This window comes from Eublepharis macularius, chromosome 3 (assembly GCF_028583425.1).
Source record: "Eublepharis macularius isolate TG4126 chromosome 3, MPM_Emac_v1.0, whole genome shotgun sequence".
Lineage (NCBI taxonomy): Eukaryota > Metazoa > Chordata > Lepidosauria > Squamata > Eublepharidae > Eublepharis > Eublepharis macularius.
Window position 1 is genome coordinate 23,083,540 of NC_072792.1, and position 27,038 is coordinate 23,110,577.

At 49.6% G+C, this 27,038-nt stretch overlaps 1 protein-coding gene across 4 annotated transcripts; it reads right to left on the reverse strand.

The window, feature by feature from the left end:
- COMMD6 (COMM domain containing 6) lies at positions 1 to 26,567 on the reverse strand. 4 transcript variants are annotated; one of them, XM_054973663.1, is made up of 7 exons: positions 26,494 to 26,567; positions 20,126 to 20,184; positions 9,989 to 10,054; positions 9,814 to 9,890; positions 7,666 to 7,834; positions 4,098 to 4,250; positions 1 to 871 (listed from the first exon to the last, which is right to left on the reverse strand). In XM_054973663.1, exons 1-7 carry the CDS (start codon positions 26,543 to 26,545, stop codon positions 821 to 823), a joined length of 627 nt encoding a protein of 208 aa, XP_054829638.1. In that variant the 5' UTR covers positions 26,546 to 26,567; the 3' UTR covers positions 1 to 820. The 4 variants fall into 4 exon arrangements, with proteins under 4 accessions (XP_054829638.1, XP_054829642.1, XP_054829640.1 ...); XM_054973667.1 differs by lacking the exons at positions 9,814 to 9,890; positions 9,989 to 10,054 and having other exon boundaries at positions 26,494 to 26,513; XM_054973665.1 differs by lacking the exons at positions 20,126 to 20,184; positions 26,494 to 26,567 and having other exon boundaries at positions 7,666 to 7,829; positions 9,989 to 10,039.
- Between the last annotated feature and the right edge of the window lie 471 nt (positions 26,568 to 27,038).

The window sequence follows — 27,038 nt, forward strand, 5'->3', positions numbered from 1 at the left end:
TAAAGGTATAGCAACATTTTTATTAAGTTTAATTAAATGCTCTTTATAAGAAAGGAATTTTGGCTTCCAGAATATTGCATGGCATTCCATTTTGCTGTTAGTAACGTACCAGTTATACATAACCATATACAATCCACGCTGCTAGTTTAGTTAGTTCCCTGAATATGGGAGTGCTACAGTTTTGACAAAAATTTTAAGATTCATATATCATGCCTTAATTTTTTCTGTTTCTCTTGGGTGCTTGTGTGTGATGGGAGTTCTGCATTTCAGCAATACATTTTGGAGTCAACAAGGAAAAAAATGAAGTCAGTAGAGGTCGAAAGTCTTCAGAAGTGCCTTCAAACAAGAATGGTTCAAGTAGATGGACACAACAAGCCATAGTTTGCTGCCAGATCCTCCAGATGGCATATTCCCGCCTCCCTCCAAGCACGGTGAAATTAGCAAGTCCAGGTGTGCAGCAAGACATAGTTTATTTGTGCAAACATATCAGCAAACCGTGGTTTGCAGTTGCCAGCAAAAACATAATTTTAAACTGGGAATATGAGCACTGTTCCAAAGCCTGGTTTACAGGGCAAACTACAATTTGCCAACTGTGAAGTATCAGCAAACTATGGTTTGCCTCAAAGCTTGAAATAACAAATCACCTCACCGTGATATGAGGAAATACACTCTCTCATGAGCTCTCTCAGGTTCACTCATGCAGCGGTGAATTAAACAAAAGTTATTAAACGCAGGAGGATATTTTGCTTAATAAAAATAGTCTGTCTCATAAGCAAGATAGGAAGGCCCACTTGGTTCAAACCAGCTGCTAAAATGATGTTCAAACAGTCTCGAGAACAGACGCCATTTCCTTGAACTGACTGTAAAAATTCTAAAATGGAAGAGGAAAAGATACAAAATTATTTCACATTGCATTAATGAAGAGCATAGCACAGGAAGCTTTATATTTATAAGAGCTTAAAGACTCATTCAGGGCTATTGCACACGTTGGGAGACTCCATGGGCTTCTCAAACAGAAATTCTCCCTCACCTTCTCTGTGAGATGATCGCGGTGATTTGATTTATTAGACCTTAACCTGCTCTCCCCACAAGAGGGCTCAGGGAAGGTAACAACATCAATACAATAAAAGACAAAAGCATACAAAACACGTAATAAAATACGCCAGCATTTTACCAACTCAAAAATACCAGCATAAAATAAAGGCTATGCTACAGCCCATGCTAAAGAAGGAAGGGTGAAAACCATGCGTGAGAGGGGCGGAAAGAACAGAAAGGAGCACGTAACCATAAGGCTAGATCTGTGCCAGGTTGTTATGTGGCAATAAACACACATGCTCATCTGTGGGCAAAGAGCCACTGCCCATCCCAGTTCCCTGACATTGCGCACTTGTAAAATACATGCATTGTGTGTCTTCTTTGATTGAAAAGACAACATATGCATTTTTTTATGGGTACATGTAGGAAAAATGCCATGCATGAAAGAGTTTTGCAGCCATAAATAGCTTTACGAGCTTTTTGGGAACACCTTCATGTTTCTACCCAAGTGCCCTCATGGAATGCTGAACTAGATGACTTATTTATTTACAGGTATTCATAAGTGTACACTAGCATCTGGTTAGCACTTTTTAAGACCTATCCAAGCCAGAAAGGTTGGAGTATGTATGTGTGTTTTACATTTGGACGACACTTGACATCCAATCAAGAGGGTACAAACAGTAAAAAGGAGTTAACTTAACTTACAACTTCAACAACATTTGGATAACTCAACCCCAGGGATACATTGTTCCTTACATTTGAACTTTCAATCCCAGTTCATTCCAGCAGCCAATAATCACAAAGTATCAGTCCTCAGAAGTCAGCTTTATTCAGGCCGCTCCCTTCACAAGCTCTGACAATCCCTCCCTTTAGACTGCTTCCTCTCTTCTTCCAACTGTTCTAACAGAACCGCCATTAGCCCCAGCATTGTACAAGCTCTCACTGGCTGCTTATCCCAGCGAGAGGCAGAACCTGTCCATCACAACACCCTTCTGGTTAACCTGTTCAGCCCACTTGCCTTTGTGGCTCATTCTGGACTCCAGTATTCCCAGCAGAGGCTCAGCTGATGCCAAAGGAAGGAAGAAAAAGCATCAGGGGGAGGGAAGACCTTTTCCCTTTGCGATGCACATTTACAGGATCTGGAAGCCAGAATGGCCTTCACTTTTTCCTAGACCTGTCCAGACTGCTAGATATGAACTTGCTTTAAGAAGGGCCCTGCCAGGAGATTCTTACTTCACTGGACATCTGCCATGCTGTGCCAGGGATACCAGGGGAGATGGCGCAGCTCAAAAGCAAGTGAGTCCAGCACAGCGGCAAAGCAGTAGTAGCTTGGGATAGGAAGCCTGGGCAATGCGACACCATTTTCTCGATGGTCTGAAGAACTGCAAATCTCAGCCTCTGAAAAGGTCTAGCCAGACCGAGTGTACATGTAAGAGTATCTTAAGCTTAAAGCAAACCTATTATTTCAACAAATGTGATTGCCGTTGCTGTTATTGATATTTTCTTAATTCTGCAACTTAAGCTTATATGAAATTCACAATAGATTTGCCATTACCCAGTCAAGAACAAGATAGCCTGCCAAATTAGACCAGTGATCAGTCTAGTCCAGCGATGGCGAACCTATGGCACGTGTGCCACAGCTGGCACGCAGAGCCCTCTTTGTGGGCACGCGAGCCAAGTTGCTGGATCGCTAGGCCCAGGGCTCATTTGGAGGGGGAACGCCTGGAACGGCATTCCAGTAGCTCTGAGCAGAGATCACATGGGTTTTGGCCCTGCCCACATGATTTCCTCAAGGCTGCCTCCCTGCTGCCCGTCTCTTTAGCAGCAGGAAGCGGAGGCAGCAGCCGGGCTGCTGGGGCTGGCTTTCTAAAGGAGAGTAAGCTGCTTTGATTTAACTTGCTTTACTTTCATTCGTGACTTATGAGTGAGTGAGAGACAGACACACTGACTGACTGCAAGCCGGGCTGCTGGTGTAAAGAAGGGCAAACTGCTTTGATTGCACTTGCTTTATTTTCATTTGTGGCTCCCGAGAGAGAGAGAGAGCGAGAGAGAGAGCGAGAGAGAGAGAGAGAGAGGTTAATTAGTTTGGACAACTATGAGTTGTTTTTTCTTAACTAAAACCTCAGTATTCAGGTTTAATTGCAGTGTTGGCACTTTGAAATAAATGGTTTTGTGTTGCAGTTTGGGCACTCAGGCTCAAAAAGGTTCGCCATCACTGGTCTAGTCTATCATCCCGTTTCACGCAGTGTCCAACCAGTAGCCCTGAAGGTTCAAACAGGGCATAAAGGCCATCGCCCTCCCCTGCTGTTGCTTCCCAGCACTGGTAGTCAGAGGTTTACTGCCTCTGTAGATGGAGGCTCTATTCAGTCACCACAGCTAGCAACCACTGATTTACCTCTTCTCCATGAATCCAACCTCCCTTGCAAGTCATCTGTGCTCATGCCCATCTTTACCTCCACTAGCACTGAATTCTACATTAATTTTCAAATACTCAGTACGGACATTACTTCCTTCTCATTTGCTTTAATGACAGGCTACATCAGATCCTCTTAGTCTTCCAACTTCAAGGGCCAAATCTGACGCTGAAGTTTCGTCGCTGAAATTCCAGATATGTCATTTGCCCCAAAAGACAGCCAGTGAGGGAAGAATACGTACAAATCAGGGCAACCTCTCCCCATCTAGCACCATTTCCTCCATCAAACGTGTCCCTGCCTTGTTGCTTTAAGCTTCAAAGAAACAAGACAAGCGCCTGGGTTTTTTAAAAATGTGCTTATCGTCTTTGTGTGCTACTGTGGCTTAAAGTACACTCCCCCAACGTGGTGGAAGGGAAGTGAACTTTCTGTTACCTGACACTGCAGTCCGAATCCATAGCATCCCCCACGTACAGCTGCTTTTTTGAGGCTTATGACATAGCGGGCGTACCAACCATGGAATTCCTAACTACATGTCGTTTGGCCCGAATATACCTAGAAATCAACCAAGGTCCCATTCTATCATGTGCTAGTGTTGATCTTCAGAAATACATGACAACCTTTAAGATAGACTAAGTTGATACTACATACCTGAAATTGCGGGACTGTCATTTCAAAAGATTTGCTTGTGACGTGCCCTGAAGCATCAGCCACTTTGATTGCCATCGTAACGTAAGGGCATTTCAACGATCGACAGCTGTCCGAGCCGACGGCCACCCCCAGTTTCCACTGAAAATCAATAAGCTGCAAACAAACACAGACCATCCATCTTGCATCTGACAAAGAGAGCTGTGGCTCTCAAAAGCTTATGCTACAATAAAGTTGGTTAGTCTTAAAGGTGCTACTGGATTCTTTACTATTTTACAGACCATCCAGACACTTATTGAGGAACCATTCACTGTGACCAATCCAAAATCTATGGAACAGATAACAACAAAAACATTTGATTTATATACCATCCTTCAGGACGATTTAATGCCCATCCAGAGTGGTTTACAAAGTGCGTTATTATTATCCTCACGACAATCATCCTTCAAGGTGGGTGGGGCTGAGAGAGGTCGGCCTGACCCAAGGTCACCCAGCTAGCTTCAGGCGGAGGAGTGGGGAATCAAACCCAGCTCTCCGGATTACAGTCCTGCCGCTCTTAACCACTACATCAAACTGGTAGGGAATCCAAGCTGTCATTCAGGGGCAAATAATATTGCACAGTTGGAATTTACCAATTTAATTCTTCAACTCATTTTTTAAAAAATCCTACATGCTTGTGCTATTTTCTGCCTTGAGGAAACACTTTCTACAGAGATCCTGTATGCTGGTGAACATTCTGGGAAATGTTTATGCAGGTTCTTATCAGTCAAGCCACGCATCACCAATGCCGAAGAACTTGAAAGGGAACTTTAGAGTGTAAGCTAACACTGCCATGCAGTACCACATTACAAAGGAAGATCAAAAGCAGAGAGCAAACAGCTGTCTGGGGAAGTTGGACTGCTCCTACTCATCTTGTTATTGAGGAACACTCAATAAGGTTCACAGGAACTTTAGGATTTCTGGAAATTCACCGCTATACACTGTGGGATAGTCACTGAGTCTTAAGGAGGCCCAATATAATATTTTGTATCACCGATAAGTCACCAGGTTGCAGTTAAAAAATGGTTCTTTTTAAATTGGATTTTAAAGAAATATTTTTTTTAAGTTTCACATAAATAAACAGTTTAAAATGAAACCTGAACATGGAGCAAAATTCTGGGCTACAGAAGTCATAACCAAAAAGATCACACAGACCCAGAATCTTCCAGCCCACCAGATGCAGACTTGGATCCACAATAGCATATACGTAGGTTGCAAGCTCTTGCACCCACAAAATGAGATTGCCCACCTCCCCTCTCCTACAGCAGCCTGAAATGACCCCCTGAAATCCTGTTTTTGGAGAAAAAGGATCTCGGGAACAGGATTTCAGGGGGTATTTCAGGCTGTTGCGAAGGGTCATGGAGCGGGAGAATCTCGTTCTGCCAGGGAAAGAGGTTGTTCCTGTGGACATGAACCCAAGCCCCAAAATTCACCCCATAATCTTTCAGCCCACCAATCTGATGTACAAGACACATCAGATTCTATGACCCGAAATACAGACCGGGGGAGGGGAGGCCTAGTCTGATTGATTTGAAATATATCTGGAAAATCTCCAAGAGATTTAAATGAATTCAAGTTCAAGTTAGCCTTTATGGGCATATATCAACAATTCAAGTTATCCACTTACAAAAAAAAGAAAAACAAAATTAAAAGGATACTACATTACAAATACATAGATACAATTATAGCTTATTTCTGCGATATCCTTTGACACAACTTCAAAGCGGAATGGAGAAACTCAGCCACCTTCTCGGTGACATCAGGAATCATTCAACAGTCTATGGACTTTGAGCGAGTCAGAGCAACCCATCATACGAGCTAGAACAGATTTTAAATATGTTTGACGTATACCAGCGTACAAATGACAATGCAAAAGGACATGAGTAACTGACTCAACACATTTCTGTTCACATAGACAGCATCTAGCTGAATAGTCTATCCTGTTAAATCTGCCATGTAGAATGGCCGAAGGCATAGCATTGCACCCGGCCAGAGAGAACGCTCTATGAAGTTGTGGCACCTGCAGGATATGGAGCCATCCTTCCTACAGTGAGAGGAATTTCAAAGCTCAGGGGAGAGCAGGTTTTAGTAGCCAGGCTATATAACTTCTGGCGCTCGATATCTATCATCCTACTCTTAATTTGTTGAAATGCAGCCTTTGATGTTAACATAGACAGTGAGTCCACAGATATACCCATGCCTTCCATTTTTTCCACGATATACGCTGACCAATTTGACACATTGGACTCTGAAAGCATTTGATATATAAAGCTCCCAGGGTCACAATTATAATGTAACCGTAGCCAGTATTTAAATGTCATAAGCCAGGCCCTTGTTTCCACTAAGATTAAACCAGTTTCTAAGCAAATAACTGCATATGGAACACACTTCAGTAGGCCCAAAAACAAGCTTAATAGCCTGCTCCGTAGGGCTATTCTTCTGTAAAATAATAGGTTCCGAGTTTAACTGTAAGGAAGCCAGTACAGAGAGACCAACTTGGAAGCGACCTCTTGTGTTAGTCCTGAAAGCTGGGAGGGCGTAGGATCTATAGCCTTCCAGCTGAATTTGGCTTTGAGACCACGTTTCTTGAAGTAATATGACATCAAAACCCTTAAGGTAACTTATAAATTCAGCATCCTTGGCCTTATTCCACCAGCCGGCCACATTCCAGGAGATAATTTTGATGTCCAGGATAGCAGAGAACTTTGATGACGGGGGTGAAGAGGGATTTATGAGTCAATCTCTTTCAGTTAATTGTTCTAAGGAGCCATTGGTGTCATAAAATACACACCCATTATCCATACCTCTTGATATATTCTTGATTAACTGAGTTTTCAAAAACGACCTGCAATATACAGCCCATGCGTATTAACAGGAAGACTGAGAGCCAAACTAGACGTGACACGGATGCTTTCTGTGGCCACGGTCACCATTCTAAAAGTATGTGTAGGTCTTTAAAATTGCCGTGCGGTCCCAATCCAGATTGCGCGTGAGCGGCAGCAGCTCTGGGAGCTCTTGTCCCCCTCATGCTGTTTAGGGTACAAAAGAGCTCCCTTCATTACTGTATCAGCATCTGAAAAGGTGTGGAGAGGGGTACTAGGAAGAGCTCCTGGGGCTGCCGCACCATATGCATCATCCAGATTAGGCCCTCAAAGCAATTTTTCAAAGAACTACAATTGTTTTTACAATGGTGACGGTGGCTACGGGAAGGATCCTTGGCCGCTGTCACTTCCAGTTTGGCTCTGAGCCAACGAGTGTCTGAACAGAATTGCGACCAAGTAGTGTAATTCAGTTATAACCCCAACTGTCCAGTTGTTGCTTTTTAAAGTTATATATAATTCAAATTCCGGAAGGACGTCCAGAAAAAAGCAATGCTATTATAAAGCATCAGGCTTCCCCCGGCCCCTGCAAATGCAACCCAACATTTGGCAAAAGCAGGCCACCCCTCCCCCCAAAACCCTACTGAACATTTTTGTAGCCGTGCTCTGCTGAAGTCTGCCGTTCCGCTGCAAACTAGTCCTGAGGTGCTTACCTGGCCAACCATTCCTCTGCTTTTAGCATCTTCAGACCCGGTGATGGATTTCCCCTGTTCATTCCACACATGCCGAATAACCTGTAACGCTTGTTTTGGCAAAGTACCGACTGCACTGCCTAGCCTCATAGAAAGTTCTTCAGTGGAGAGGTTATCTTTTGCTGCTGTACTATTTTAAAAAAGAGAGAGAGAAAGAGGACTGTGGTCTTAAAAATTATTAATTATAATGTTTTTTAATGTAAATCAGTTTGTGTGTTTTATCTCTGGGTCTTATTGTGGGGTTTTGAATATATGTTTACTGCGGGTTTAAATGCAGGCCTCTGATGAGAGGAGGAGGGCGGCTGGATGAGTGAGTAGAGTGCACAGTGACTGGATGGTAGCTGCATCCTACGGGATGGAGAGAACTGCAGATTTGAGACAGAGTGCTGAGAGAGAGTATTCATTCCGTCTAAAGCCCCTTTCATATTTCTGTTTTAACCCAGTTGCTATCAGTTGTTGCCCGACTTCCTGTACAACAACGTGGGGGTGGCAGTTTCTAACAGCATTTACATCTGTTTATGAACTGTATTATTGTGAATTGCTGTGGCCATTTCGAACAGTGCTGCTTTTTCTGGTGTGGGATGTGGCTACCCGTGCCCCTCCCCTGGGCTACCAGGTCTTTTTCGTTTTTTAAAAAATGGCACAAAACTATCATTATAGCATAGCGTTGTAATGATAAGTTATCAGGTTCTCTGAACTCCCAGCTTCAATTTTTTTTGGGGGGGGGGAGGTAAGATTCTAGCCCCTTCCCTTGCAGAGACACAAGAAAAATATGTTAAAAAACAAATGTACTGGAATTGGTTGGGAAAATAAAATAAAATAAATAAATAAAAATAAACTTTCAGTGACCACCCCCTTCCATATCTACAGATGAGCATCCTGAGTCTCTGATTCCCCTACTGTATATTGTTGAAGATTCTCCGATACAGGAAAATTCGTATGCAGAATGCAACCAGCCCTTAAAGCTCTGGATGAGCTGAAGGCCATCAGGAACACACAGAACTCTTCTACAGAACTCCAAATATTAGGAGGAAGATCAGCATGAGTTAGCAAAATGCCTCTCACAAAAGTTCACAATTAGCTCATTAAGGAACCCCAACAAGTTTTCAAAAAATGCCAAGGTTCTCCAGAAAAAAATGGTCTTAGGCCCACAAAACTGAGCAGGGAGTTGAACCCCATTGTCCCAGTTCTCAGTGGTAGAGCACATGCTTTCTAGAGAGTCTGAATCCCTGGCAACTACAACTAAAAAGATCACAGGAGCAGGGCTGGAAGAGACTTTTCTGTACTTGAAACCCTGGAGAGCCAAGTGCTACTCAGAGATTAAGATCTGGGGCTCTATTTTCCATGGGCAGAAGGCAATTCTAGGATCACCTAGAATCAGGCTAAAGTAGAACCCTTCTTTTTTTGTGTGGAAAAGATCTTTTTGTATGAAGAAACATTCTGTCTCGAAAGCCGTCACCTGCACTCTGAAGTGGTACAGTCCTCACACAGGCTTACTCCTTCACCTCCTGTGTGCAAGGACTAGACCTTCAGAATTCTTTGTTTCCATTAAAAAAAGAACTTAGAAGCCACATCATTAAACAGAATGGTTTATGTCTTTGAGTTCACAACATTGAACTACAAGCCATCCAATTAGGCCTAAGGAACATCTAGAATTTCCATAACATTTGGGTGGTGGGAAAGCAGTTTTAAGAAAATACTGAGATAGGCTTCATGTATATTTATTTGATTTGATTTATATCACGTCCTCCTCCTCCCCCAAAACAGGCTCAGTGCAACTAACATCAACAAAATATCAATAAATATAGGCTTAAAAACACTTAAAGCTATAAATATTATAACCAATCACAGTAGTTCAATTCCAGGCATTGTTAAAATACATAGGCCACTATAAAAGGTATAAACTCAAATTCTACAGGGTCAGATGTGGAACGGTACCCAGAGTGGGATGGAAAATGGGGCATGGCAGTCAGAGCAAAAGATGGAAGAGGGGACGGATGCCGTTCCTCAACCAAAGGCCTTCCCTCACCTACCGAACATTTCCCCCTTTCTCTGCATAGCTTAGTGCTAAATACAGGAGAACCAAAGACTGTTTTTTTTTTTGCTTACCTAAATACAGAAGAAACAACATTAACCACCTTTGCCAGGTCACTAGCAATAATTTCAATCCCAGCTGCTTGAAATCTCTACAGAAACAAACACAGTTCAAAGTGTCACAATGAAAATAGTACGGGGAAAATGTACCTATAAGAGCTTTCCTACAAAAGCTAGTAATCCGTTTTACCTGACATAATTCCACAGTATTTACACCTGGGATCTGACACTGAAGATACTGGATAATTTGCCCACACTATGAAGAAAACAGATTTCAACGTTAATTAGACAGTAACTACATATTTGCAAGTATGATTCATGAAGTTTATAAATCTCCATTTCCTGAAAAGCGATCTAAATCCTTTGCCTTTAATGCAGATACACAAATTAATACCAAAAAGGCAAAGCAACAAACCAACCTGTAGTCTTCGGGAATACAAGGCTGGCTCATGACTTTCAGCTCCTGAGCCAGAACACTGGCATGCCACCTTCTACAGCAAAAAGCAATAAATAGTCATAAAACTTATATAACCGGCAATCAGCCTCATGGTGGGCCTAACTCTGATGAGACAACTCGAGTAACTTGCTAGAGCAGCAGGATTTAACTTGCAGATTGAGTCAAGGTTTTGTTGCGTAATTGTCTAGGGTACATTTTGATCAGCGAAGCAAAAGATTTCAAGGCACTCGGGCTTATTTTGAGAAAGGATTACAGTAAGCAAAAAGCAGAGAATGAACAGGAAAGTCTGTTCTTTCCTTCTAGCAAGTGTTGCCAAAAACGCACCTGTATCGGCTTTAATCTGCAAGGTAATCATTTAAATTTAAAAGATGATCAAGAAAGCCTCATCGGCTAAGAGTCATAAGTGTTATTTTGTCATCAGGCTCAATCGGGTCTAGAAAAGTGATCAAACCAAACCTTATGACAGCTTCCGACTTCTCAATTCAGAGCTGATGACATCTGAACGAGAGAGACGGTTCTATAAGCCACAATTAATTCTCTAATAAAGAAAGTATTATCTAGACCAGGGGTGGGCAAATTGTGGCCCGCGGGCCACATGCGGCCTGCTACAGAGTTTTTTGTGGCCCGCCAAGACAGTCATTAAACTGATTCTAAAATTAAATGTGCTTGCAGCTATAAATGATATGAAATTAGCACAATAAATAAATTGAATAAAACTACCACTATTTTATTTAATTTATATTTACTGATTTTTATGATACAATTTATACCTTTTCTGAAATGCAAAGTTAACTAATGAATGCAATCATTTTAAAAGGTGCGGCCCTCCACTAACCTCCGCTCCCACAAAATGGCCCCCGAGCCAAAACAATTGCCCACCCCTGATCTAGACAGATTAGAATATATTTTTATTTATTTACATTCCTTATAGTCCATCTCTCGGGCAGCCCAATCCTAAGAAGGGCAGAGAAAGTGAACAGGAACCGAACTAAGGCTTGCAACCGCGCATCTAGCCCGTACGCCCGCGTAAGTGGCCCTCCGCCCGCGCTGGGACGTGGCGCTGGCCCGCCGGCGGGCCAGCACCGGTGCAAGCCACAGGCACCCGGGCGGCGGCGCAGGAGTGGCGTAGAGCCCTACGCCGACGCAGGGGGGGGGCGGGGAGCAAGGCGGGGTCGGAGTTAGTCCGCTCCCTAAGCTCCTCCAGAAGCGGGAACGCCCACAGCGGCGCAAAAAAGCTACGCCACGGAAAAAGAAGGCGTAGCCCATAGGCGTCCATGGAACGGCGAAAAATCAGCCCCCTCTCTGAGCGCCCCGCCCCGCCCCTATGGCCCGAAGGAGCATAGGATGAGAACTATCCCGGGGACCAATCAGCGTGCGCGCCCGGCGTGGACGAGCCCCCCTCTCTGCACCCAATCACCTGCGACCGCACCCTACAAAACATCCGGCCAGCGCCGCCCAAACCCCCAGGTAAGTGAGCACTCGGCCGGAGGCTCTGCCCGTCTGCTGAGTGGCATTGCCCCTTTGAAAACCGAAACGGGCTGAGGGCATTCACGTTGGCAGGCGCAGAATGCACTCGGGGGACTTTGCGAAAAACCGGGGGAACTTCACATAAAGGGGAAGAGGTGCAAATGTCTGCCTAACTCTCTTTCTACCGTGATAGAAAGAATGACTCAACAGCTAACTGGACTCATGCATGCTAGTTGCTTCTAACTAAGCACAAACAAACTAACCCTTCCGTGGCAGAAGGGAATGACACTTTGCAAATTAACCGCATGCTCTCCCGTTTCCTTGCAGGTGCCCTGACTCTGGCGCTCCCACCTGGTGATGACCGACGGAGCGCTGACAGGTGAGGAGGAGGTGGGGGGGGCATTCCGCAGATTAGTGCAAACTGCCCATTCACCTGAACCCACCCGCTCACTTGCCGCTTTGGGTGAGGCCCAGCAGGGGTGGGGGGCAACCATGGCCGCCCCTGGCTGCCTCAGAGGCAGGCGCCTCGAAAACCACATGTGGCCAGGTGTTTGTTGTGACCAGCTCATTCCCTCCCATAAAGGTAAAGGCTTCCCAAGGCTGAGTGCATCCTCGCCAGACCGTCAGGCATCAGCTGCTGCCCTCGACCATGTGCAACCCCCCCCGGATGGCGGAGTGTGGGGCTTGCCTTGCCAGTGGAACGAGGCAAAGCCCACACGTGTCTTTTTCCCCCACAGGCACGTCCAGGGCATGGCTGCTCCCCCGCGCCCCGCCCTCCCCAAACATCTCTGACGGACGGTTGGCTGCAGCCCAGGAAGCACCGTGGCGCCGCGGCCTGCATCCCAGCCCCGCCCCTCCGCGCGGGAAGGAGGGCTGTGTGGAATGCTCCGGCTCCCTCGCCAGCCTAAATGCAAGCCCGCTCTTTCCAGTGCAATAAAACGAGATGTACAACAACTGTCTTCTGTGTCTGCGAGTCTGACTTCGTCCTCCGCCCCTCCCCCAACACTCCCGTCACATCTCCCCACCTGCACATTGCCACAAATGTATCCGACACACCCCATCTTGCCTCCCCGCCCCCTCCCTTCCTCCTCCTCCCCCCCTCCTCCTCTGTATTTGACCAGTGTCTGTACCACCCATCTGCTGAAGAGAACTTGATTCTCAGAAGCCTATGCCACAATAAAATTGGATAGTTGTAAAGGTGCTACGGAACCCTTTTTGAATTCGCTACCACAGGCTAACACGGCTAACCCCCCTGCATCTATGGCCAGGTAGAGGGTTGGGGCGGGGCATGTGAGCGGGGAGGGGGATCAATCCCCGGTGGGGAGAGTAGCTGGCACCCGATAAGCCAGGGAGAGGGTGGTGCGAGCTGCCGCTGCAAGGGGGCGGGAGATGGCAGGGCAAACGGTCCGGTCGCTGGAACCCTAGCCCCCACCAATGGAGAATCCAGGGTGGTGGCAGGCGGATGCCATATCCCGGGCAGGAGGTCTCGCGCGCCTGGGGAGGGTCGCCCCCATCGCAGCCGCAGCCCCAGCAACACAGTCCCATGAGCGGCCGCCTCCCAGAGTGGGTCCAGCCCCTCGGGCGTCTGCAGCAGCCCCATTGGTCATTCCAACACCTTCCACCCCAGGGCGTCCTGCCTCGCATCCAATCCCGTGGAGCAGTTGCCAGCCTCCCACGCCAACAGGCCATGGTTGTTGGGAGGGGTGGGGTGTGTCCGAGGCTGCACGTGGCTCCGCCCTGGCTTGGCGCCATCTCCTGCGTTCAGCAATTGTGGCCGCTCGCGTTGCCCTGCCGGGGGGGAACCACTCCGAGGCTGCCAGCCCCGCCAATCCTGCAGGGAAGGCCACTGGCCCCGCCCACAGGGGCAGTGGAAGAGCGCATCAGCTGCGCAAAGTTGCTAAAATGCGGGAGCCTGAGGCCCCCCGGCTGGCTGCCACAGCGTGCCCCTTCCCCGGCCGGGCCATGCAGGCTGGGTGGCGACCCCAGGCCCCGGGAGGGCCCCCCGATGGCAGGTTGCGTGACTGCCCCAGCTCAGGGCGGCATGCCAGGCAGGGCAGGTGCGTTAGGGCAATATGGAAGACATGCCAGAGCGGCCCCTGGCCAGTCCTTGTGCATCCTAAGCCCCCCCCCCTTGGAAGGGATGCGCTGTCACCGCGGGCCTGGTCATGCACTCATGGTGCCAGGGCAGTATATGGCTGGCAGTTCACCAAAGTATCGCAGGCAGACACGGGTCCATGTGTAGATGAGCTTTATTCCCAGTCCCACGGCGCAACGTACAGCCAGGCCCAAGGGTTCGCGTCCCGCAAGGATGCACCTGAGCAGCACAGCATCCCCGCAAGGGAAGAGGGCCCTGGGGCCATAGGAAGCCAACCACCGCGGCCCCCTCCCCTCCAACCCACAGGTCTGAGACGGGGGGGCCTGTGCTGAACCTATCCATGAACTATGCAGCTGCCAGACAGAAGATAGGGAATTGTTACATCTCAGACCCTCCAAGGTCATGCCGGCGGGCGGTGTAGTTCGGTGGGCAGCACAGAAACACTATACCCACAGCGGTCCCGGCTGCATGGAGGGCGACGGGTGGCGGGAACAGTGGGCGGCCAGGCTCGGGGCCCAGCTCATTGCCAAGGCAGCCGGGAATGACCTCCTGGCAGATGAGGGTGCGATGACTGCGCGGCCAGTTTACCTGGAGGAGCTCTTCCCTGGCTGTGCGGAGGAGGCCCACCTCATACGAGCGTGGCTAGACACGGCGCTGTGCGAGGTGGAGCATGACCTCCTGGAAGAGGAGGTGGCTGCGGTCCCGGCTGCATGGAGGGCGACAGGTGGCGGGAACAGTGGGCGGCCAGGCTCGGGGCCCAGCTCATTGCCAAGGCAGCCGGGAATGACCTCCTGGCAGATGAGGGTGCGATGACTGCGCGGCCAGTTTACCTGGAGGAGCTCTTCCCTGGCCGTGCGGAGGAGGCCCACCTCATACGAGCGTGGCTAGACACGGCGCTGTGCGAGGTGGAGCATGACCTCCTGGAAGAGGAGGTGGCTGCGGGCCCCGCGCGCAGTAAGTCGGGGTCCTCGGCGCCATCCAGGGGGCCTCCTCCGCTGCCACAGAGGGCAGGCCGTAAGCGCCCGGAGGCGTCCCAGCCACTTCCGTCGAGGCGCAGGTTGCAGGTGCTTGCAGCAGATGCCGGGCTGCCACCAACGGGTGCCCCCCTCCCTCTCTCCCCCCTCTGCAGGGACCATCAATGACAGGTGGATGGCTGCCATGGACCGGGTTCACGGGGCATTCCAGCAGGCGCGGGCAGCGGCACCATGTGAGTCTCGCCAACAGGAGGGGCACGGGCATGTGGGGTGGGGCGGCCTGCGGCCGCGACGACAACCCCAGAGCCCACTGGGGCCCTGACGCTCCCATCCCCCACCTCTTGCCCCCACAGCGGCGCCCGCCCGGAGCCCCTCGCCAGATGAGGAGGAACTTGGGAGGGGCTTCACCGCCTGGTCTCCACCCCGCTACCCGCCACCCGCTGAAGACCCAGAGGGTGACCCAGTGGAGGGGCCTGGCAGGAAGCGGCCGAAGCTGGAGCCCGTCCCTGCAGACGGCCGGGCAGCTGCCGATATGCCATCCCAGGCACAGGCATCTTGGACCCCAGCCGGGCCCCTGCTCTGTAACGGGGATGCCGTGGCGGGGCCGCTGGCCTCCCCCTGCTCCGACGCGCTACCTAGCCCTCACCCTCTTGGCTGCTGAGGCCGGGGTTCTGGGTTGGCAAGCTGCTCTCTGGGCGCCTGATGCAGCCCTGGAATCGATTGGGAATAAAGACAAGTTCGTTAACTGCTTTTCCCGTGCAGCCCGTCCATGGGGGGCGGTGGCTGCTGGCCGGGGCGGCTTTCCCATGCTCTCTACATGCAGGGGTTGAGGGAGCGGGGACTCGGAGGGGCCGCCTGGGACACCATAGGGGCGTAAGGGGCGAGTGCTTGGCCGGCCGAGCCCCCCATGGCCAGGCATGGCCCTCAGCACGCAGCATGCCACAGGTGCTCCACGACCCTGTCTCGCACAGCTCGGTCATGATCCTGGGCCTCTGCAGGGGCATCAGGAGAAAGGCGACCGGCGGGCGGCAGCCAGGGGTCCTCGCCTGGGCCCTCTGTGGCTGGCAAGGGGAGCTGCTGGCGCACGGCAATATTGTGCAGCATGACACAGGCAGCCGCAAGCTTGGCGACGGTGAACGGCTGCATGGCCAGGCGGCCGCCCGTGTGATGGAGGCATCTGAAGCGCATTTTCAGCTGACCGAAAGCACGTTCGATCACCATCCTCGTGCGCCGGTGGGCCTGGTTGTAGTTGGCTCTGTCGGCGGGCTCATCCGCAGGGTATGGCGTCAGGAGGTAAGGCAGCAATGGATAGCCACGGTCACCTGCAAGGGGAGGCGGAGTTAGGATCTCCCTTCCCATCCCCGTCCCCTCACAGCTCCCCCACCAACTCCTGACCTAGGAGCCAGCCTCTCCCCTCAGGCCATGATGACAGGAGCCTGTTCAGGCCGGAGGTGGTGAAGATCTGTGCGTCGTGGACGCTTCCCGGGAACTTGGTAACGAGGTCCGTGAAGATCCCCTGGTGGTCACAGGCTGCCTGGACGTTGATACTGTAGAACCGGTGCCGATTCCTGTAGACCTGCGGCTCCTCTCTGGGAGCGCATATGGCCACATGCGTGCAGTCGACTGCTCCAATCACATTGGGGAAGCCTGCAAAGGAGGAGAAGCCAGCCCGGATGGGTGCCAACTCTGCCTCTGAGGTGGGAAAGTGGATGTGCTCGCGGATCCGACCAACTAGGGCGTCCAGGAAGGCATGCAGGCAGCGGCTGGCGGATGACTGGGAGACCTCCAAGGCCTCAGCCATGACTCCCTGGAAGGAGCTGGTCGCAAGGTAGCGGAGGGACAGCAGGACCCTCTGGAGGACGGGGATGCCCCAGGGAGCCGCAGCTTGCCCCTGAAGGGCGGGCGCGAGCTCCTCGCACAGAGCCTGTATGGCTGCCCTGTCCAGGCGGAAGCAGTCCAGGCAAGTCATGTTGCCCAGGAGCAGGGATGGCACCCTGGCCTGGAACCGGCGGCGGCGTCTGAGGCGGCGCCGCCTGAGGGCCGCTCGGACAAACACGGCTGGCAGGAGGTGGCTGGTCCGGATGGCTGGGAGCCGCGGCGGCAGTGGCGGGGATGATCGAGGTCCTGCCTGGAAGGAACGCAGGTTGAGTTCCAGCACCCTGAACCCCCCCCCCACGCACCTGGAAGCAGCAGGCCTACCGGTCTCAGCGGCCCGTTGCAAGTGGTGCTCAGGAGCAGGTCCTCTGTCCGCTGCATGGGCCGTCCCAGCCACCCTTCCCGGTCCTGCACCCCCTGTGCCCTCCTCCATCTTGCCGAGGGGATGGGTGAGCACATGACTAGGTGGCTGGTTCCCACCACTTATCTCGGGGACCGGACATTCCAGCGGGCACTACCCCCATGTCTGCTGAGAGCACTAGTGGCGGCGGAAGCCAGCGCCAGGCAAACTGGACGGAGGCCGAGAGGGTGCTGCTTTTTGGGCTCGTGGTGGAGAATGCGGAGGTCGCCCTGAGCACGCACAGGGGCGCCTCGTCCCGGTCTCGACGACGGGCATTCTGGCAGATGGCAGCTGACAGGGTCTCGGCTATGGGCAACGCGCCCCGCACTGCTCACTCGGCAATGAAGCGCTGGAATGATTCTTTCGGGCCCGCGCGCAAACCAGTGTGCCTCCTCATGTCTCAGGGGGTTCCTTATGAGCGGGCCCTTGACGAGGGGCTCCCAGGCCCAGAGGCGGTCATGCGAGCGGTCATCCCGGAGGCGGTGGTGGGCGGCCTGGGCGTTGAGGTCCTGCCCGGTTAGTATTTGTGGGTTCAGGGAGGCGAGGGGGGGGACGTATGGATCGTGGCACATGTGTGACAGGGCCTCTCCCGTGAGTAGGCACGGCCCCTGAGGGTCCAGACCCAAGCCAGGCGGAGGCAGAGGCAGCGGAGTCTGTGCCCCCCCTGGCAGAGAGCGGGGCCCAGGAACCGGCAGCCCTTCCACCGCCACAGCAAGCCCCTGCTGCCAGCGACGAGGAGCCTCAACCGGGCCCGTCGGGGAGTATGGATCCGGAGCACGGTATGTATCTGTGGCCCTGCTGCTGGTGGGGCCAGGGACCGGCTCGGCCGCCGGCCTCGGCCACACATCCAAGGCCCCTCATGGCGCCGACCGGTCTCAAGACGAGGGGCTGCGGCCGCAGCTGGAATGGCTGTGCTTGGCCCGGCTCGGTGGCCTGTGGCAGCCCATGTTGGGCCGCTGCTCTTCCCTCCCTGGGGCCTCTTCCCACCCATGTCTCGCTCCAGCAGGGACCATGCGCCTGGAGATAGGCGGGGAGGTGATTGCCCAGCTGCGCGAGCTGCCACCCTCCCGGAGGACCTCTGCTGCCGGAGCGGCTCTCCTGCAGTCGCTCGGCTTCCCTGTGTCGGTGGAGGGTGAAGGTGGCCCTGGGACTCCGCCGGTTCAGGACACCTCATCGACAGAGCCGCTCGAGGAGCTGTCCCAGCCTGCAGCACCATCCCCTCCAGCCCCCCCACCCCCGGGTGCCATGGGCCGTGTGCGGGAGGGACCTGGCTCCGCCTCTGAGGAGGAGGGGCCCATGGAGGGGGTCCTTCCAGGCGCACGGGCTTGCGGCCCCCGCCCTGCCCAGCGGCTTCCCCCGACACTAGCCGCAATGTGGGCGGCGATCGAGAGGGAGCGGTTAGAGGTGCACGCTGCATGGGAGGAGGCGAACAACCGCGGCCGGGAGTTCATGGCTGCGGTACTGGAAGTGGGGGAAGGGGTCCGTGCCTCTCAAGTCCATGCCGAAGCCCTGCTTGGGCGGCTCGTCGCCATCCTCGACCCTCCGGCCCCACCCGCTGCAGCGGCTCCACCCGCCCCAGAGGCACCCCTCCCTCGGGCCCAGTTGCGTGCGAGAGGCCGGGCCCGTGGACGGCCAAGGGGGTCCGGCCGCCAGCCTCACCGGTGACCGCCGCTGCCGCCTTGGGGGTGGGGTGGGGTGTTTTGCTGCACAGGCGGCTCTCCTACACGCCTCCCCTTCCTCACGTCTGCTGGGGGGTGATATAATAATAAAGGCTGATTTCTGTGCAATGGGTGTCTGTGTTCTTTGCCTTGGGATGGGGACGAGGGGGCAGGCCCGCTGTGTCTGCCTCTTGGTGGCGGCCTCAGGCCAGCCCTCCCCTTCGGTGCCACTTGGGGGCTGTCCCCTGCTGCCAGAGACTGGCTCCTGCCCTGGATTCCTCATGGCAGGGCGCCTGCCAGTCCCATGCCAACCTCTCTGGACGCAGCCGCCACGGACTTGGTGCTACATTGGGCAAACGGGGGAAAGGCTTCTCAGACTACGCCCACCCCTCTCCTTCCTGACTGCGAGCCCCGCCCGACACACGAGCCGAGGCAGTCTGCCGGCATGGGCGCGGTTTGCCTGCTGCTCTGGGGCCTGGCCGGGATCGCGTGCTGCCCATAGGCTGCGCCTTTCCTGGCCCCTCCCCCTGACGCTTGTCAGGAACAGCGCCCTTTGGCTGCGCCTGGCGGGGGCCGTGCATCAGACCCGCCCACAACACTTTCTGGTTCTCCGAATTTGCATCTCTGCGCCGCTGCGGGCGCTGCTGCGGCCACACTTCGCTGGCACAGGATCCGGCCCGGCGGCGCCACCACACCACCAGTGCAGCCACGTCGGTGTTGGGGCCGGCCATAGGATTGCGCTGTTAGTGAGACTCAAGGACGATTACACAGTATAAGTCCACTGGAGTTAGCTGTGTTAGTATGTAGTCGCAAAATAGAAAAGAGTCCAGTAGCACCTTTAAGACTAACCAACTTTATTGTAGCATAAGCTTTCGAGAACCACAGTTCTCTTCATCAGATGGATCTGACAAAGAGAACTGTGGTTCTCGAAAGCTTATGCTGCAATAAAGTTGGTTCGTCTTAAAGGTGCTACTGGACTCTTTTCGATTTTACAGTATAAGTCAATTATGTTTTATATTTTTAAATGCAAAGCCTGAGCTAGGACGACAAAATATTCCTGTATTAATGATATCACACTTAAATGATGCAAAAGCATTTGAAAATGATACTACAGAAAAATGAATATTTTCTCTTTAAATGTGAGGTGGTAGAGGGGAGAAACATATTTACTACTGATCTTAACAACAGCCTAAAACATTCTAGTCCCTTGGGGGGGCAACATGACCAGGCTACCGTACACCTGCAGAAAAATAACGCTCCAGAAACACAAAGATAAGGGAATCACTGAAAACTGTTAAGATGCATGACACAGCAAGAATGCTATCAAAATGATACGAAATTATTTTTAACAAGGACATTTCCTAGTGTCATAAGTCAGGGCTCAGGATAGATGCTACTTACCAGCTCTGCAAGCAAATCTTGTGGTATTGTTTTAAAGATATCGGCTGTGCTGCCAAAATCTACAAAATAAAAAAAAAGTTACCTAATTGTGAGTCAGTTCACAAAATCAATGTTGAGTAACGTAATCCTCCCCCTCCGAGCTCCTTGCAGGAATTGTGGGACGCAAATGTGAACCACATGACTGTTAAACAGGATTGTTCACACCTATTGGCCTGGAAACCAACTGATGGAAGGGATTTCCATTGATGGACTGGGATTTCCCCACTGCCTCCCATTCACTGCCATCATAAATGCTACTCCTTGGGGAACTGGGAACCTCTCATGGAACAACAAGGTGGTTAGATGTGCAGTGGAAGGAAAGAGGAATAGCCAAAAAGTGTCCACTTTCCCTTAGCTGAAAGTTTCTGCAGATTCCAATATATTATATTTACTGATATTCCTTTTAGATTAGTTTAGCCAGCTCAAAAACAAGTGGTTTTATATGTATCATTTAATTATTAAATAGAGAACCCAGTATTTTTCTATGGTGTTGGCAGAAACTTTGATCATGAGAAGTATGAAACTGACATACGTAAGGGTTCCAGGAAGTCACAAAAAATTTAATATATTGGCCCGACGGCGGGGGTGGAGAGTGCCCTCAAGTCACAACCGACTTACGGTGACCACTTCTGGGGTTTTCATGGCTAGGGACTAACAGAGGTGGTTTGCCATCGGCTGCCTCCGCAACCCTGGTCTTCGTTGGAGGTCTCCCATCCAATTACTAACCAAGGTGGACCCTGCTTAGCTTCTGAGATCTGACAGATATCCATATAGCAAGGGGAACTAGACAAGGCTGTCCCCTTTGTATTGTCGAAGGCTTTCACGGCCGGAGAATGATGGTTGTTGTGGGTTTTCCGGGCTGTATTGCCGTGGTCTTGGCATTGTAGTTCCTGACGTTTCGCCAGCAGCTGTGGCTGGCATCTTCAGAGGTGTAGCACCAAAAGACAGAGATCAGTGGTGACACTGAGAGATCTCTGTCGTTTGGTGCTACACCTCTGAAGATGCCAGCCACAGCTGCTGGCAAAACATCAGGAACTACAATGCCAAGACCACGGCAATACAGCCCGGAAAACCCACAACAACCAATGAAGCCCTTCCAGCACAGGCACCATGTTTTACTAGTCTGAATGCTCAAGCGTTAGTCATTTTTTAAAAAGTATTTTTCAGCATACAACAGCTTTATAAGAGGTCACCTTGAGACTTTTAAAAAAACTTTACCCTGATAGTCCATGCAATTCCAGCTAACTGCAAGAAAAGCATTCTTCAAACAAAGCACTCAGAAAGACATGCTCTGGCCCATACAAAAAGTACCCCGAAATCCCATCTCTTTTAATGGTGGCCTTGCTTTGTTTCTGCCCCCCTACTCTCTTCCAGATGTAGCTCAGAATTGCTTGAAATGGTTGAGACAGACGGATCAAAATCCACATGAAACAGCTGCTCTCAAGCTTCAAATGAAGCTAAAGGACTTGGAATTTACAGGCAACTCCAGAGGTACGGTGTGTCTTCAGGGGGCTTCCTGTATGTGGCTGAGCAGGTCTTCCCGAGTATTTTGGTGCAAGAAATGTTTTTGTTGTGCAAGCTGGAGGCCAGCTGTTTATGAGCCAGACTGTCTGGTGTGTGGGCGACCGGGCAGGTGGCAAATTATAAGCCAGCTTCATTTTGCTTCCCAACCCTTCTCCACACATCGTGCCTGCAGCTCTGTAACACCCTTTCCAATTCTACACACATGCACATGCTGTCCCTGTGATTCCTATTGTTTATGAAGCTCATCCCTTGCTTGTACGCCCTTAACCTCCCTGTATATGGTTCCTTTCCAGCAGCCTGCCTCATTCTAACAGCAGCCTCTCACTCCTTTTTGTAGGATTTAGTAGAGGTTAGAATGTCTGGGAGAGCCAGCTTTGAATTGCAACTCTGCAGGGAGACACACTCAGCTTAGCTGTGTGATTGTTGTCAGGATAGAAGGGGAAAGGGCAGAACAATGTTGCAACCTGCTAGTTATGCATAATCCTAGCAAGTAAATAAACTAGAGTCCATAAGTCTCCTAAAGATCCCTACAGAGGAGACAGAACCTCATTATTTAAAAATGAGATTCTAATCCTTTTTCATGCAGGACCATGCCTCCTTCCTGTCGTCAGTTTCAAAATACATTTATGAGACCCACGTTAATAACCAGCTGCCAATCATTTAACCACCTGCCAGTCATTCTCCTCCCAACATGAAGGAGGGAGACAGGGGACCAGAAATGATGCCACTAAATTGTGTGTGTGCGCGTGCACACACACACACACTTCATCTTGCAGGGAACATACATGGATAGGCACTGTGGAGTTTTTTCTTGATGTTTTCAGCTTTTCACCATGTTATTTTATTCCTTTCCCTGGAAATTCTTTGCAGGTAGCTAAACCCTGAAACATCAAACTCTGAGGTTTTGCAATCTTATTCTCAGCACCCTTCCAACCTTTATTTTATTTACATAGCTAACATCGTACTTCTCTCCTCCATGTTATCCTCACAACAACCCTGTGGGGTAGGTTAGGCTGAAAGTGCACGACTGGCCCAATGTTGACCCAGCAAGCTTCCATGGCAGAATGTGGATTCGAACCCAGGTCTCCCCATATCCTAGTCCGGTACTCTAATCATTACTTTATGTTGGCATCCTTAAAGCACAGCCCATAGAGTGAATTAGCCTATCCCATTTCCCCAGCATCCTTCCCACGTACCCCTTGGCCATTCTAGCAGCACCACCGTCATAGCCACTGTGTGGGCAGCAGGGTTAGCTACATAAGCCAAACAAGTCCGTCTTACACCTCAGGACCAGAGAATATCTGAAGGGCTGCCTCTTCCCATACTGTCCAGCCTGCCAGCTAACATCTTCCTTACAGACCCTGTTCTCTGTGGCCCTGTCTTGGAAGGTGAGAAGGGTAGCAAACAAACGGGGTATTTTTTTAGTGGTGGCGCCCCACTTGCGGCATGCCCTTTTCCTTGAGGCCTGCCTGGAACCTGCGGTGAGGCCCCAGGCCCAAACATTTCTGTTTCCCCCCCAGCCTTTCAGCTAAGGGGCTGATCTTTTAAACATCATTTTATAAACTATTTTGAGGTGTCGTGTTTTATTCGGTTCTGTGTTTTGAATGGGGGTTTGTAATAACTTTCTTGATGTTTTTTTAAATTAATTAATTAATTAATTAAATTAAATTTATGTTCCGCCCTCCCCGCGACAGCAGGCTCAGGGCGGACTACATACAGTATAATTCATTAAAATGTATATATTAAAATATATATTAATATATTAAAATGTATATATATTAAAATACAGATAAAAACCTCATAAATATTTAAAACAGTATAGCAGCACTTCTCAAGAAAAAATCTTTTTTAAAAAAATTTTTATTGGATGGGTTCACAAACATACACAGAAATCATTAACATTATCTACCCCATATCTATTTCCCCATCCTTCCCCCCCCCTTTTCTAGTGACTCCCAGCAGTTTTCCATACCCAACTTAATCTAATAAGTATATCATATAGATTATTAAAGTCTATACTGTATATCTATATTATGCATACTAATCAAATCTCTTTACTCATCTTAACTATTACACTTGCTATATTACTTATCTTAATTAAAAATATAAAATTTTTATAAGTATATAATAATTACTACTAAATATACCAACTAAAAAGATACATATATATGTGTAACATACTATTCCTTAAATACCTATTACTATAACACTATAACTCCATACTAATCCAATAAAATATAATAAAATATACCCCTTTTTGACCTTAAGTTAAGTTCCTATCCCCCCTTTAATTCTCCAAGACCACAGTTTCCCCTTCATGTCCCACTTTTTCTCCACATATTTCTTGAATTTTTCCCAAGTTACTGTATATTCCAATTCTTCTTGTTCTTTCAATTTCCTTGTTAATTTGTCCATTTCTGCCATATTCAAAACTTTCAGAATCCAATCTTCCATAGATGGTATCTCCTGAGTCTTCCACAACTGTGCATAACACATTCTGGCCGCCGTGATCATATAAAACACCATAACTCTGTCCATTTTATCAAAATCTTCTAGGTTCATACATAATAACAGCAATTCCGGGGTTTTATTTATATTCCTTTGTAAAATATCTGACATAACTTTTATTATATCCCCCCCAGAACTGCTTAGCCTTATCACAAGTCCACCACATATGATAGAATGAACCTTCATGCTGCTTACATTTCCAACATTTATCAGACATCTGGCTATTACCATTGGCCAACTTCTTCGGTGTTAAATACCACCTATACAACATTTTATATACGTTTTCACGCACAGTGGTACATGCTGAAATTTTAACTACATTTTTCCACACCTTTTCCCAAGCTTCCATTGAAATTTCCCTATTACAATTTATTGCCCATTTGACCATCTGAACTTTAACAACCTCCTCCTCCGTAAACCATTTCAGTAATATCTTATATATTTTAGAAATTATTTTCTCCCCCCCCCCGAAGCAAACAGTTCTCAATCTCAGAATTTTGTAATCTAAAACCATTTTTCCTTTTGTCTTTCTCATATAAGTCTTTTATCTGCATATATTGAAACCATCCATATTGGAATGGCAATTCGTCATTGCCTTTAAGCAAATAATTGTTCTGCTTTATCTCAAGAATCTCTTTATATGTCAACCAGTCTTCCCCTGAATATTCTGTTCTTGGATTTACTACTTCCGCAGGGACTTCTCAAGAAAAAATCCACTACCCAAACATCTCCACAGATGTTTAACAGAGGCTGGGTGGTAGATATGGTTTTCTTACATTTCGTAAGCCGCCTCAGGCAGGGAGGTTCTCTGGAGAGATGGTATCACCCCCCCCCCCCAATAAACTTTTTAAGCAAAGACAGCAGTACTTCAAAACCAGTGGGAGAAAATTTCTGTCTCCAGGGATATTCTCTTACTGAATTAAGCATTATGGGTCTTCTGCAAAAGAAATATAAAAGGAAAACACCTAAATGAATTATTGGAATTTATTAGGAAATTTGATGGTACTACTTAAGTCTTGAATAAAGACAAGGCATTTCTTACTGTAGATGTTTACTAGTGTAGCAAAACAGGAGACTGGATGTTATTATCAGTTACCGCCCTTATAAACGATTACTGAGCTTAGATGTGAGTTTTACACAAAAGCAACACAGTCTACTCTTCTTGCATTTCATGGCCCTTAACACCTTGCTGTTGATAATATTTTTTCTCCACACACGTCTGTGAACAGATGTACGAGCCATGTATAGTACATGCTTGATTTTTCTTTATATGTACATTTAGTAACTCTCATGTTACCTTCAATACAATCCATGTGATACAGACCCATGTTACCTTCGATACAATCCATGTGATACAGACCTCACATTCAGATACTGGTCTCTGGTTTCATTTGTAAAGTAACTGTGCATGGCCCTTTCTTACTAAAAAATGAAGACACCCCCCCCCCCATGAAATGTCCAGAAAAGCTCACACCATGATTATTCTGTAACCTTTCAAGTGCCACACCAGGGCCATTTCCACACACATTGAATAGTGCACTTTCAATGCACTTTCGCAATCCTTTTGAAGTGGATTTTTTGTTCCACACATGGAAAATCAGTTTCAAATGTTCACTAATGGGTACTGAAAGTGGATTATCCAACGTGTGTGGAAGCAGCCCAGTTGTCAACGCCAGCCATGAGATTCCTTTTTTAGCCCCATCAGCCTTCCTGTCTTATGACGTTAGTGCCACCACCCTCGTTTTCCTATGGAAATTGGAACGGCAGCGACTTTTGTCACAGGGAGGTTAGGCTGCTGTGCCTATTGACTTGGGGAATTCGTGTCACCGAACTTTTTAGGAATCACTTCCGATTAAACAGAAGAGAACTGCCCAGAGCCGGCCTCCCGCTGGCAAAGATGGATCGACGCTTTGCAATAGCCAGGTTGCAACACAACAAGCCTAGTCACTTGGAAACCAAGTCCCAGCGACCTTAACTACCTACTTCCGAGTAAAACACGGGTAGGAGCTGCTCGCGCGTGACAAATGAGTGAACAGGAAGGAGCAGCTGGTGACTCAAGCCAAGCAGACAGCGCGGCCTTCAATTCCCTGTAATTGCAACCCAATCCTAGGCACACTGATTGACCCCCAAATAGCCCCCGTCACGTTCACTCGGGCTTACTCAGAGGTAAGGGCTACACGCTCGGCAGCTCCTTCTTTTTGACACTCTTTCCCTACCCATCTAGCTACCGCATCCCTGAACTACGCACACGCCCCCCTCCTCGCCTTTGCGCCACGCGAAACCGCCCCAGGACTCACCCCAGGGCTCCAGCGGCCTCCCCAACACCATCCCGGCAGCTCCCGCGGCCATTATGGCAAAACCAGCCGCCTACGAACCTTGCAACATTCGGGCAATGACAGCGGCGCCCTGATTGGTCGCTGCCAGGCTACTAAAAAGCAACATTCTGACTCAGAACGTTGCCTGCCAGCCAATCGGAAGCTGCAGTTCCCCTCCCGTGGCTCAGCTTCAAGGCGAGGCAGCGCTTCCTACGCTCGCCCAACCAGGAGTTCTTACGGTTCTCGTTTACGGTTTTAGGGGCGGGAGAATGAAACACTGGTGAGGATCGGGAGGTGAAGGTTTGGACTGGGCTCCTGTTTGCATGTGAGCTTTGTCTTCCGGGGGACTCGCTTCGGAGTAGTGAATCATTCCGATTCCTACGCAAAGGAGAACTGTAGCTTCTTACAACCATGGGGAAAATCTCGCCCACGGTCACCCCTCCTAAAAAAATGCTTTCTTTTGATCTCGGAAAGTAATTGCAAAACCGGGGTTGGCGTGCGTTTGAGAGAAGAGATACAGCTTGAAT

What these genes read in the sequence shown, in the direction of transcription:
- COMMD6 (XM_054973663.1), bottom strand. Translation starts at nt 26,545, where the DNA reads ATGGCCGCGGGAGCTGCCGGGATGGTGTTGGGGAGGCCGCTGGAGCCC. An exon ending in GCAGAGGAATGGTTGGCCAG is followed by an intron (nt 4,251 to 7,665) that starts GTAAGCACCTCA and finishes GTTTGTTTGCAG; the next exon opens with CTTATTGATTTTCAGTGGAA. An exon ending in TGACAGTCCCGCAATTTCAG is followed by an intron (nt 872 to 4,097) that starts GTATGTAGTATC and finishes CTTCCATTTTAG; the next exon opens with AATTTTTACAGTCAGTTCAA.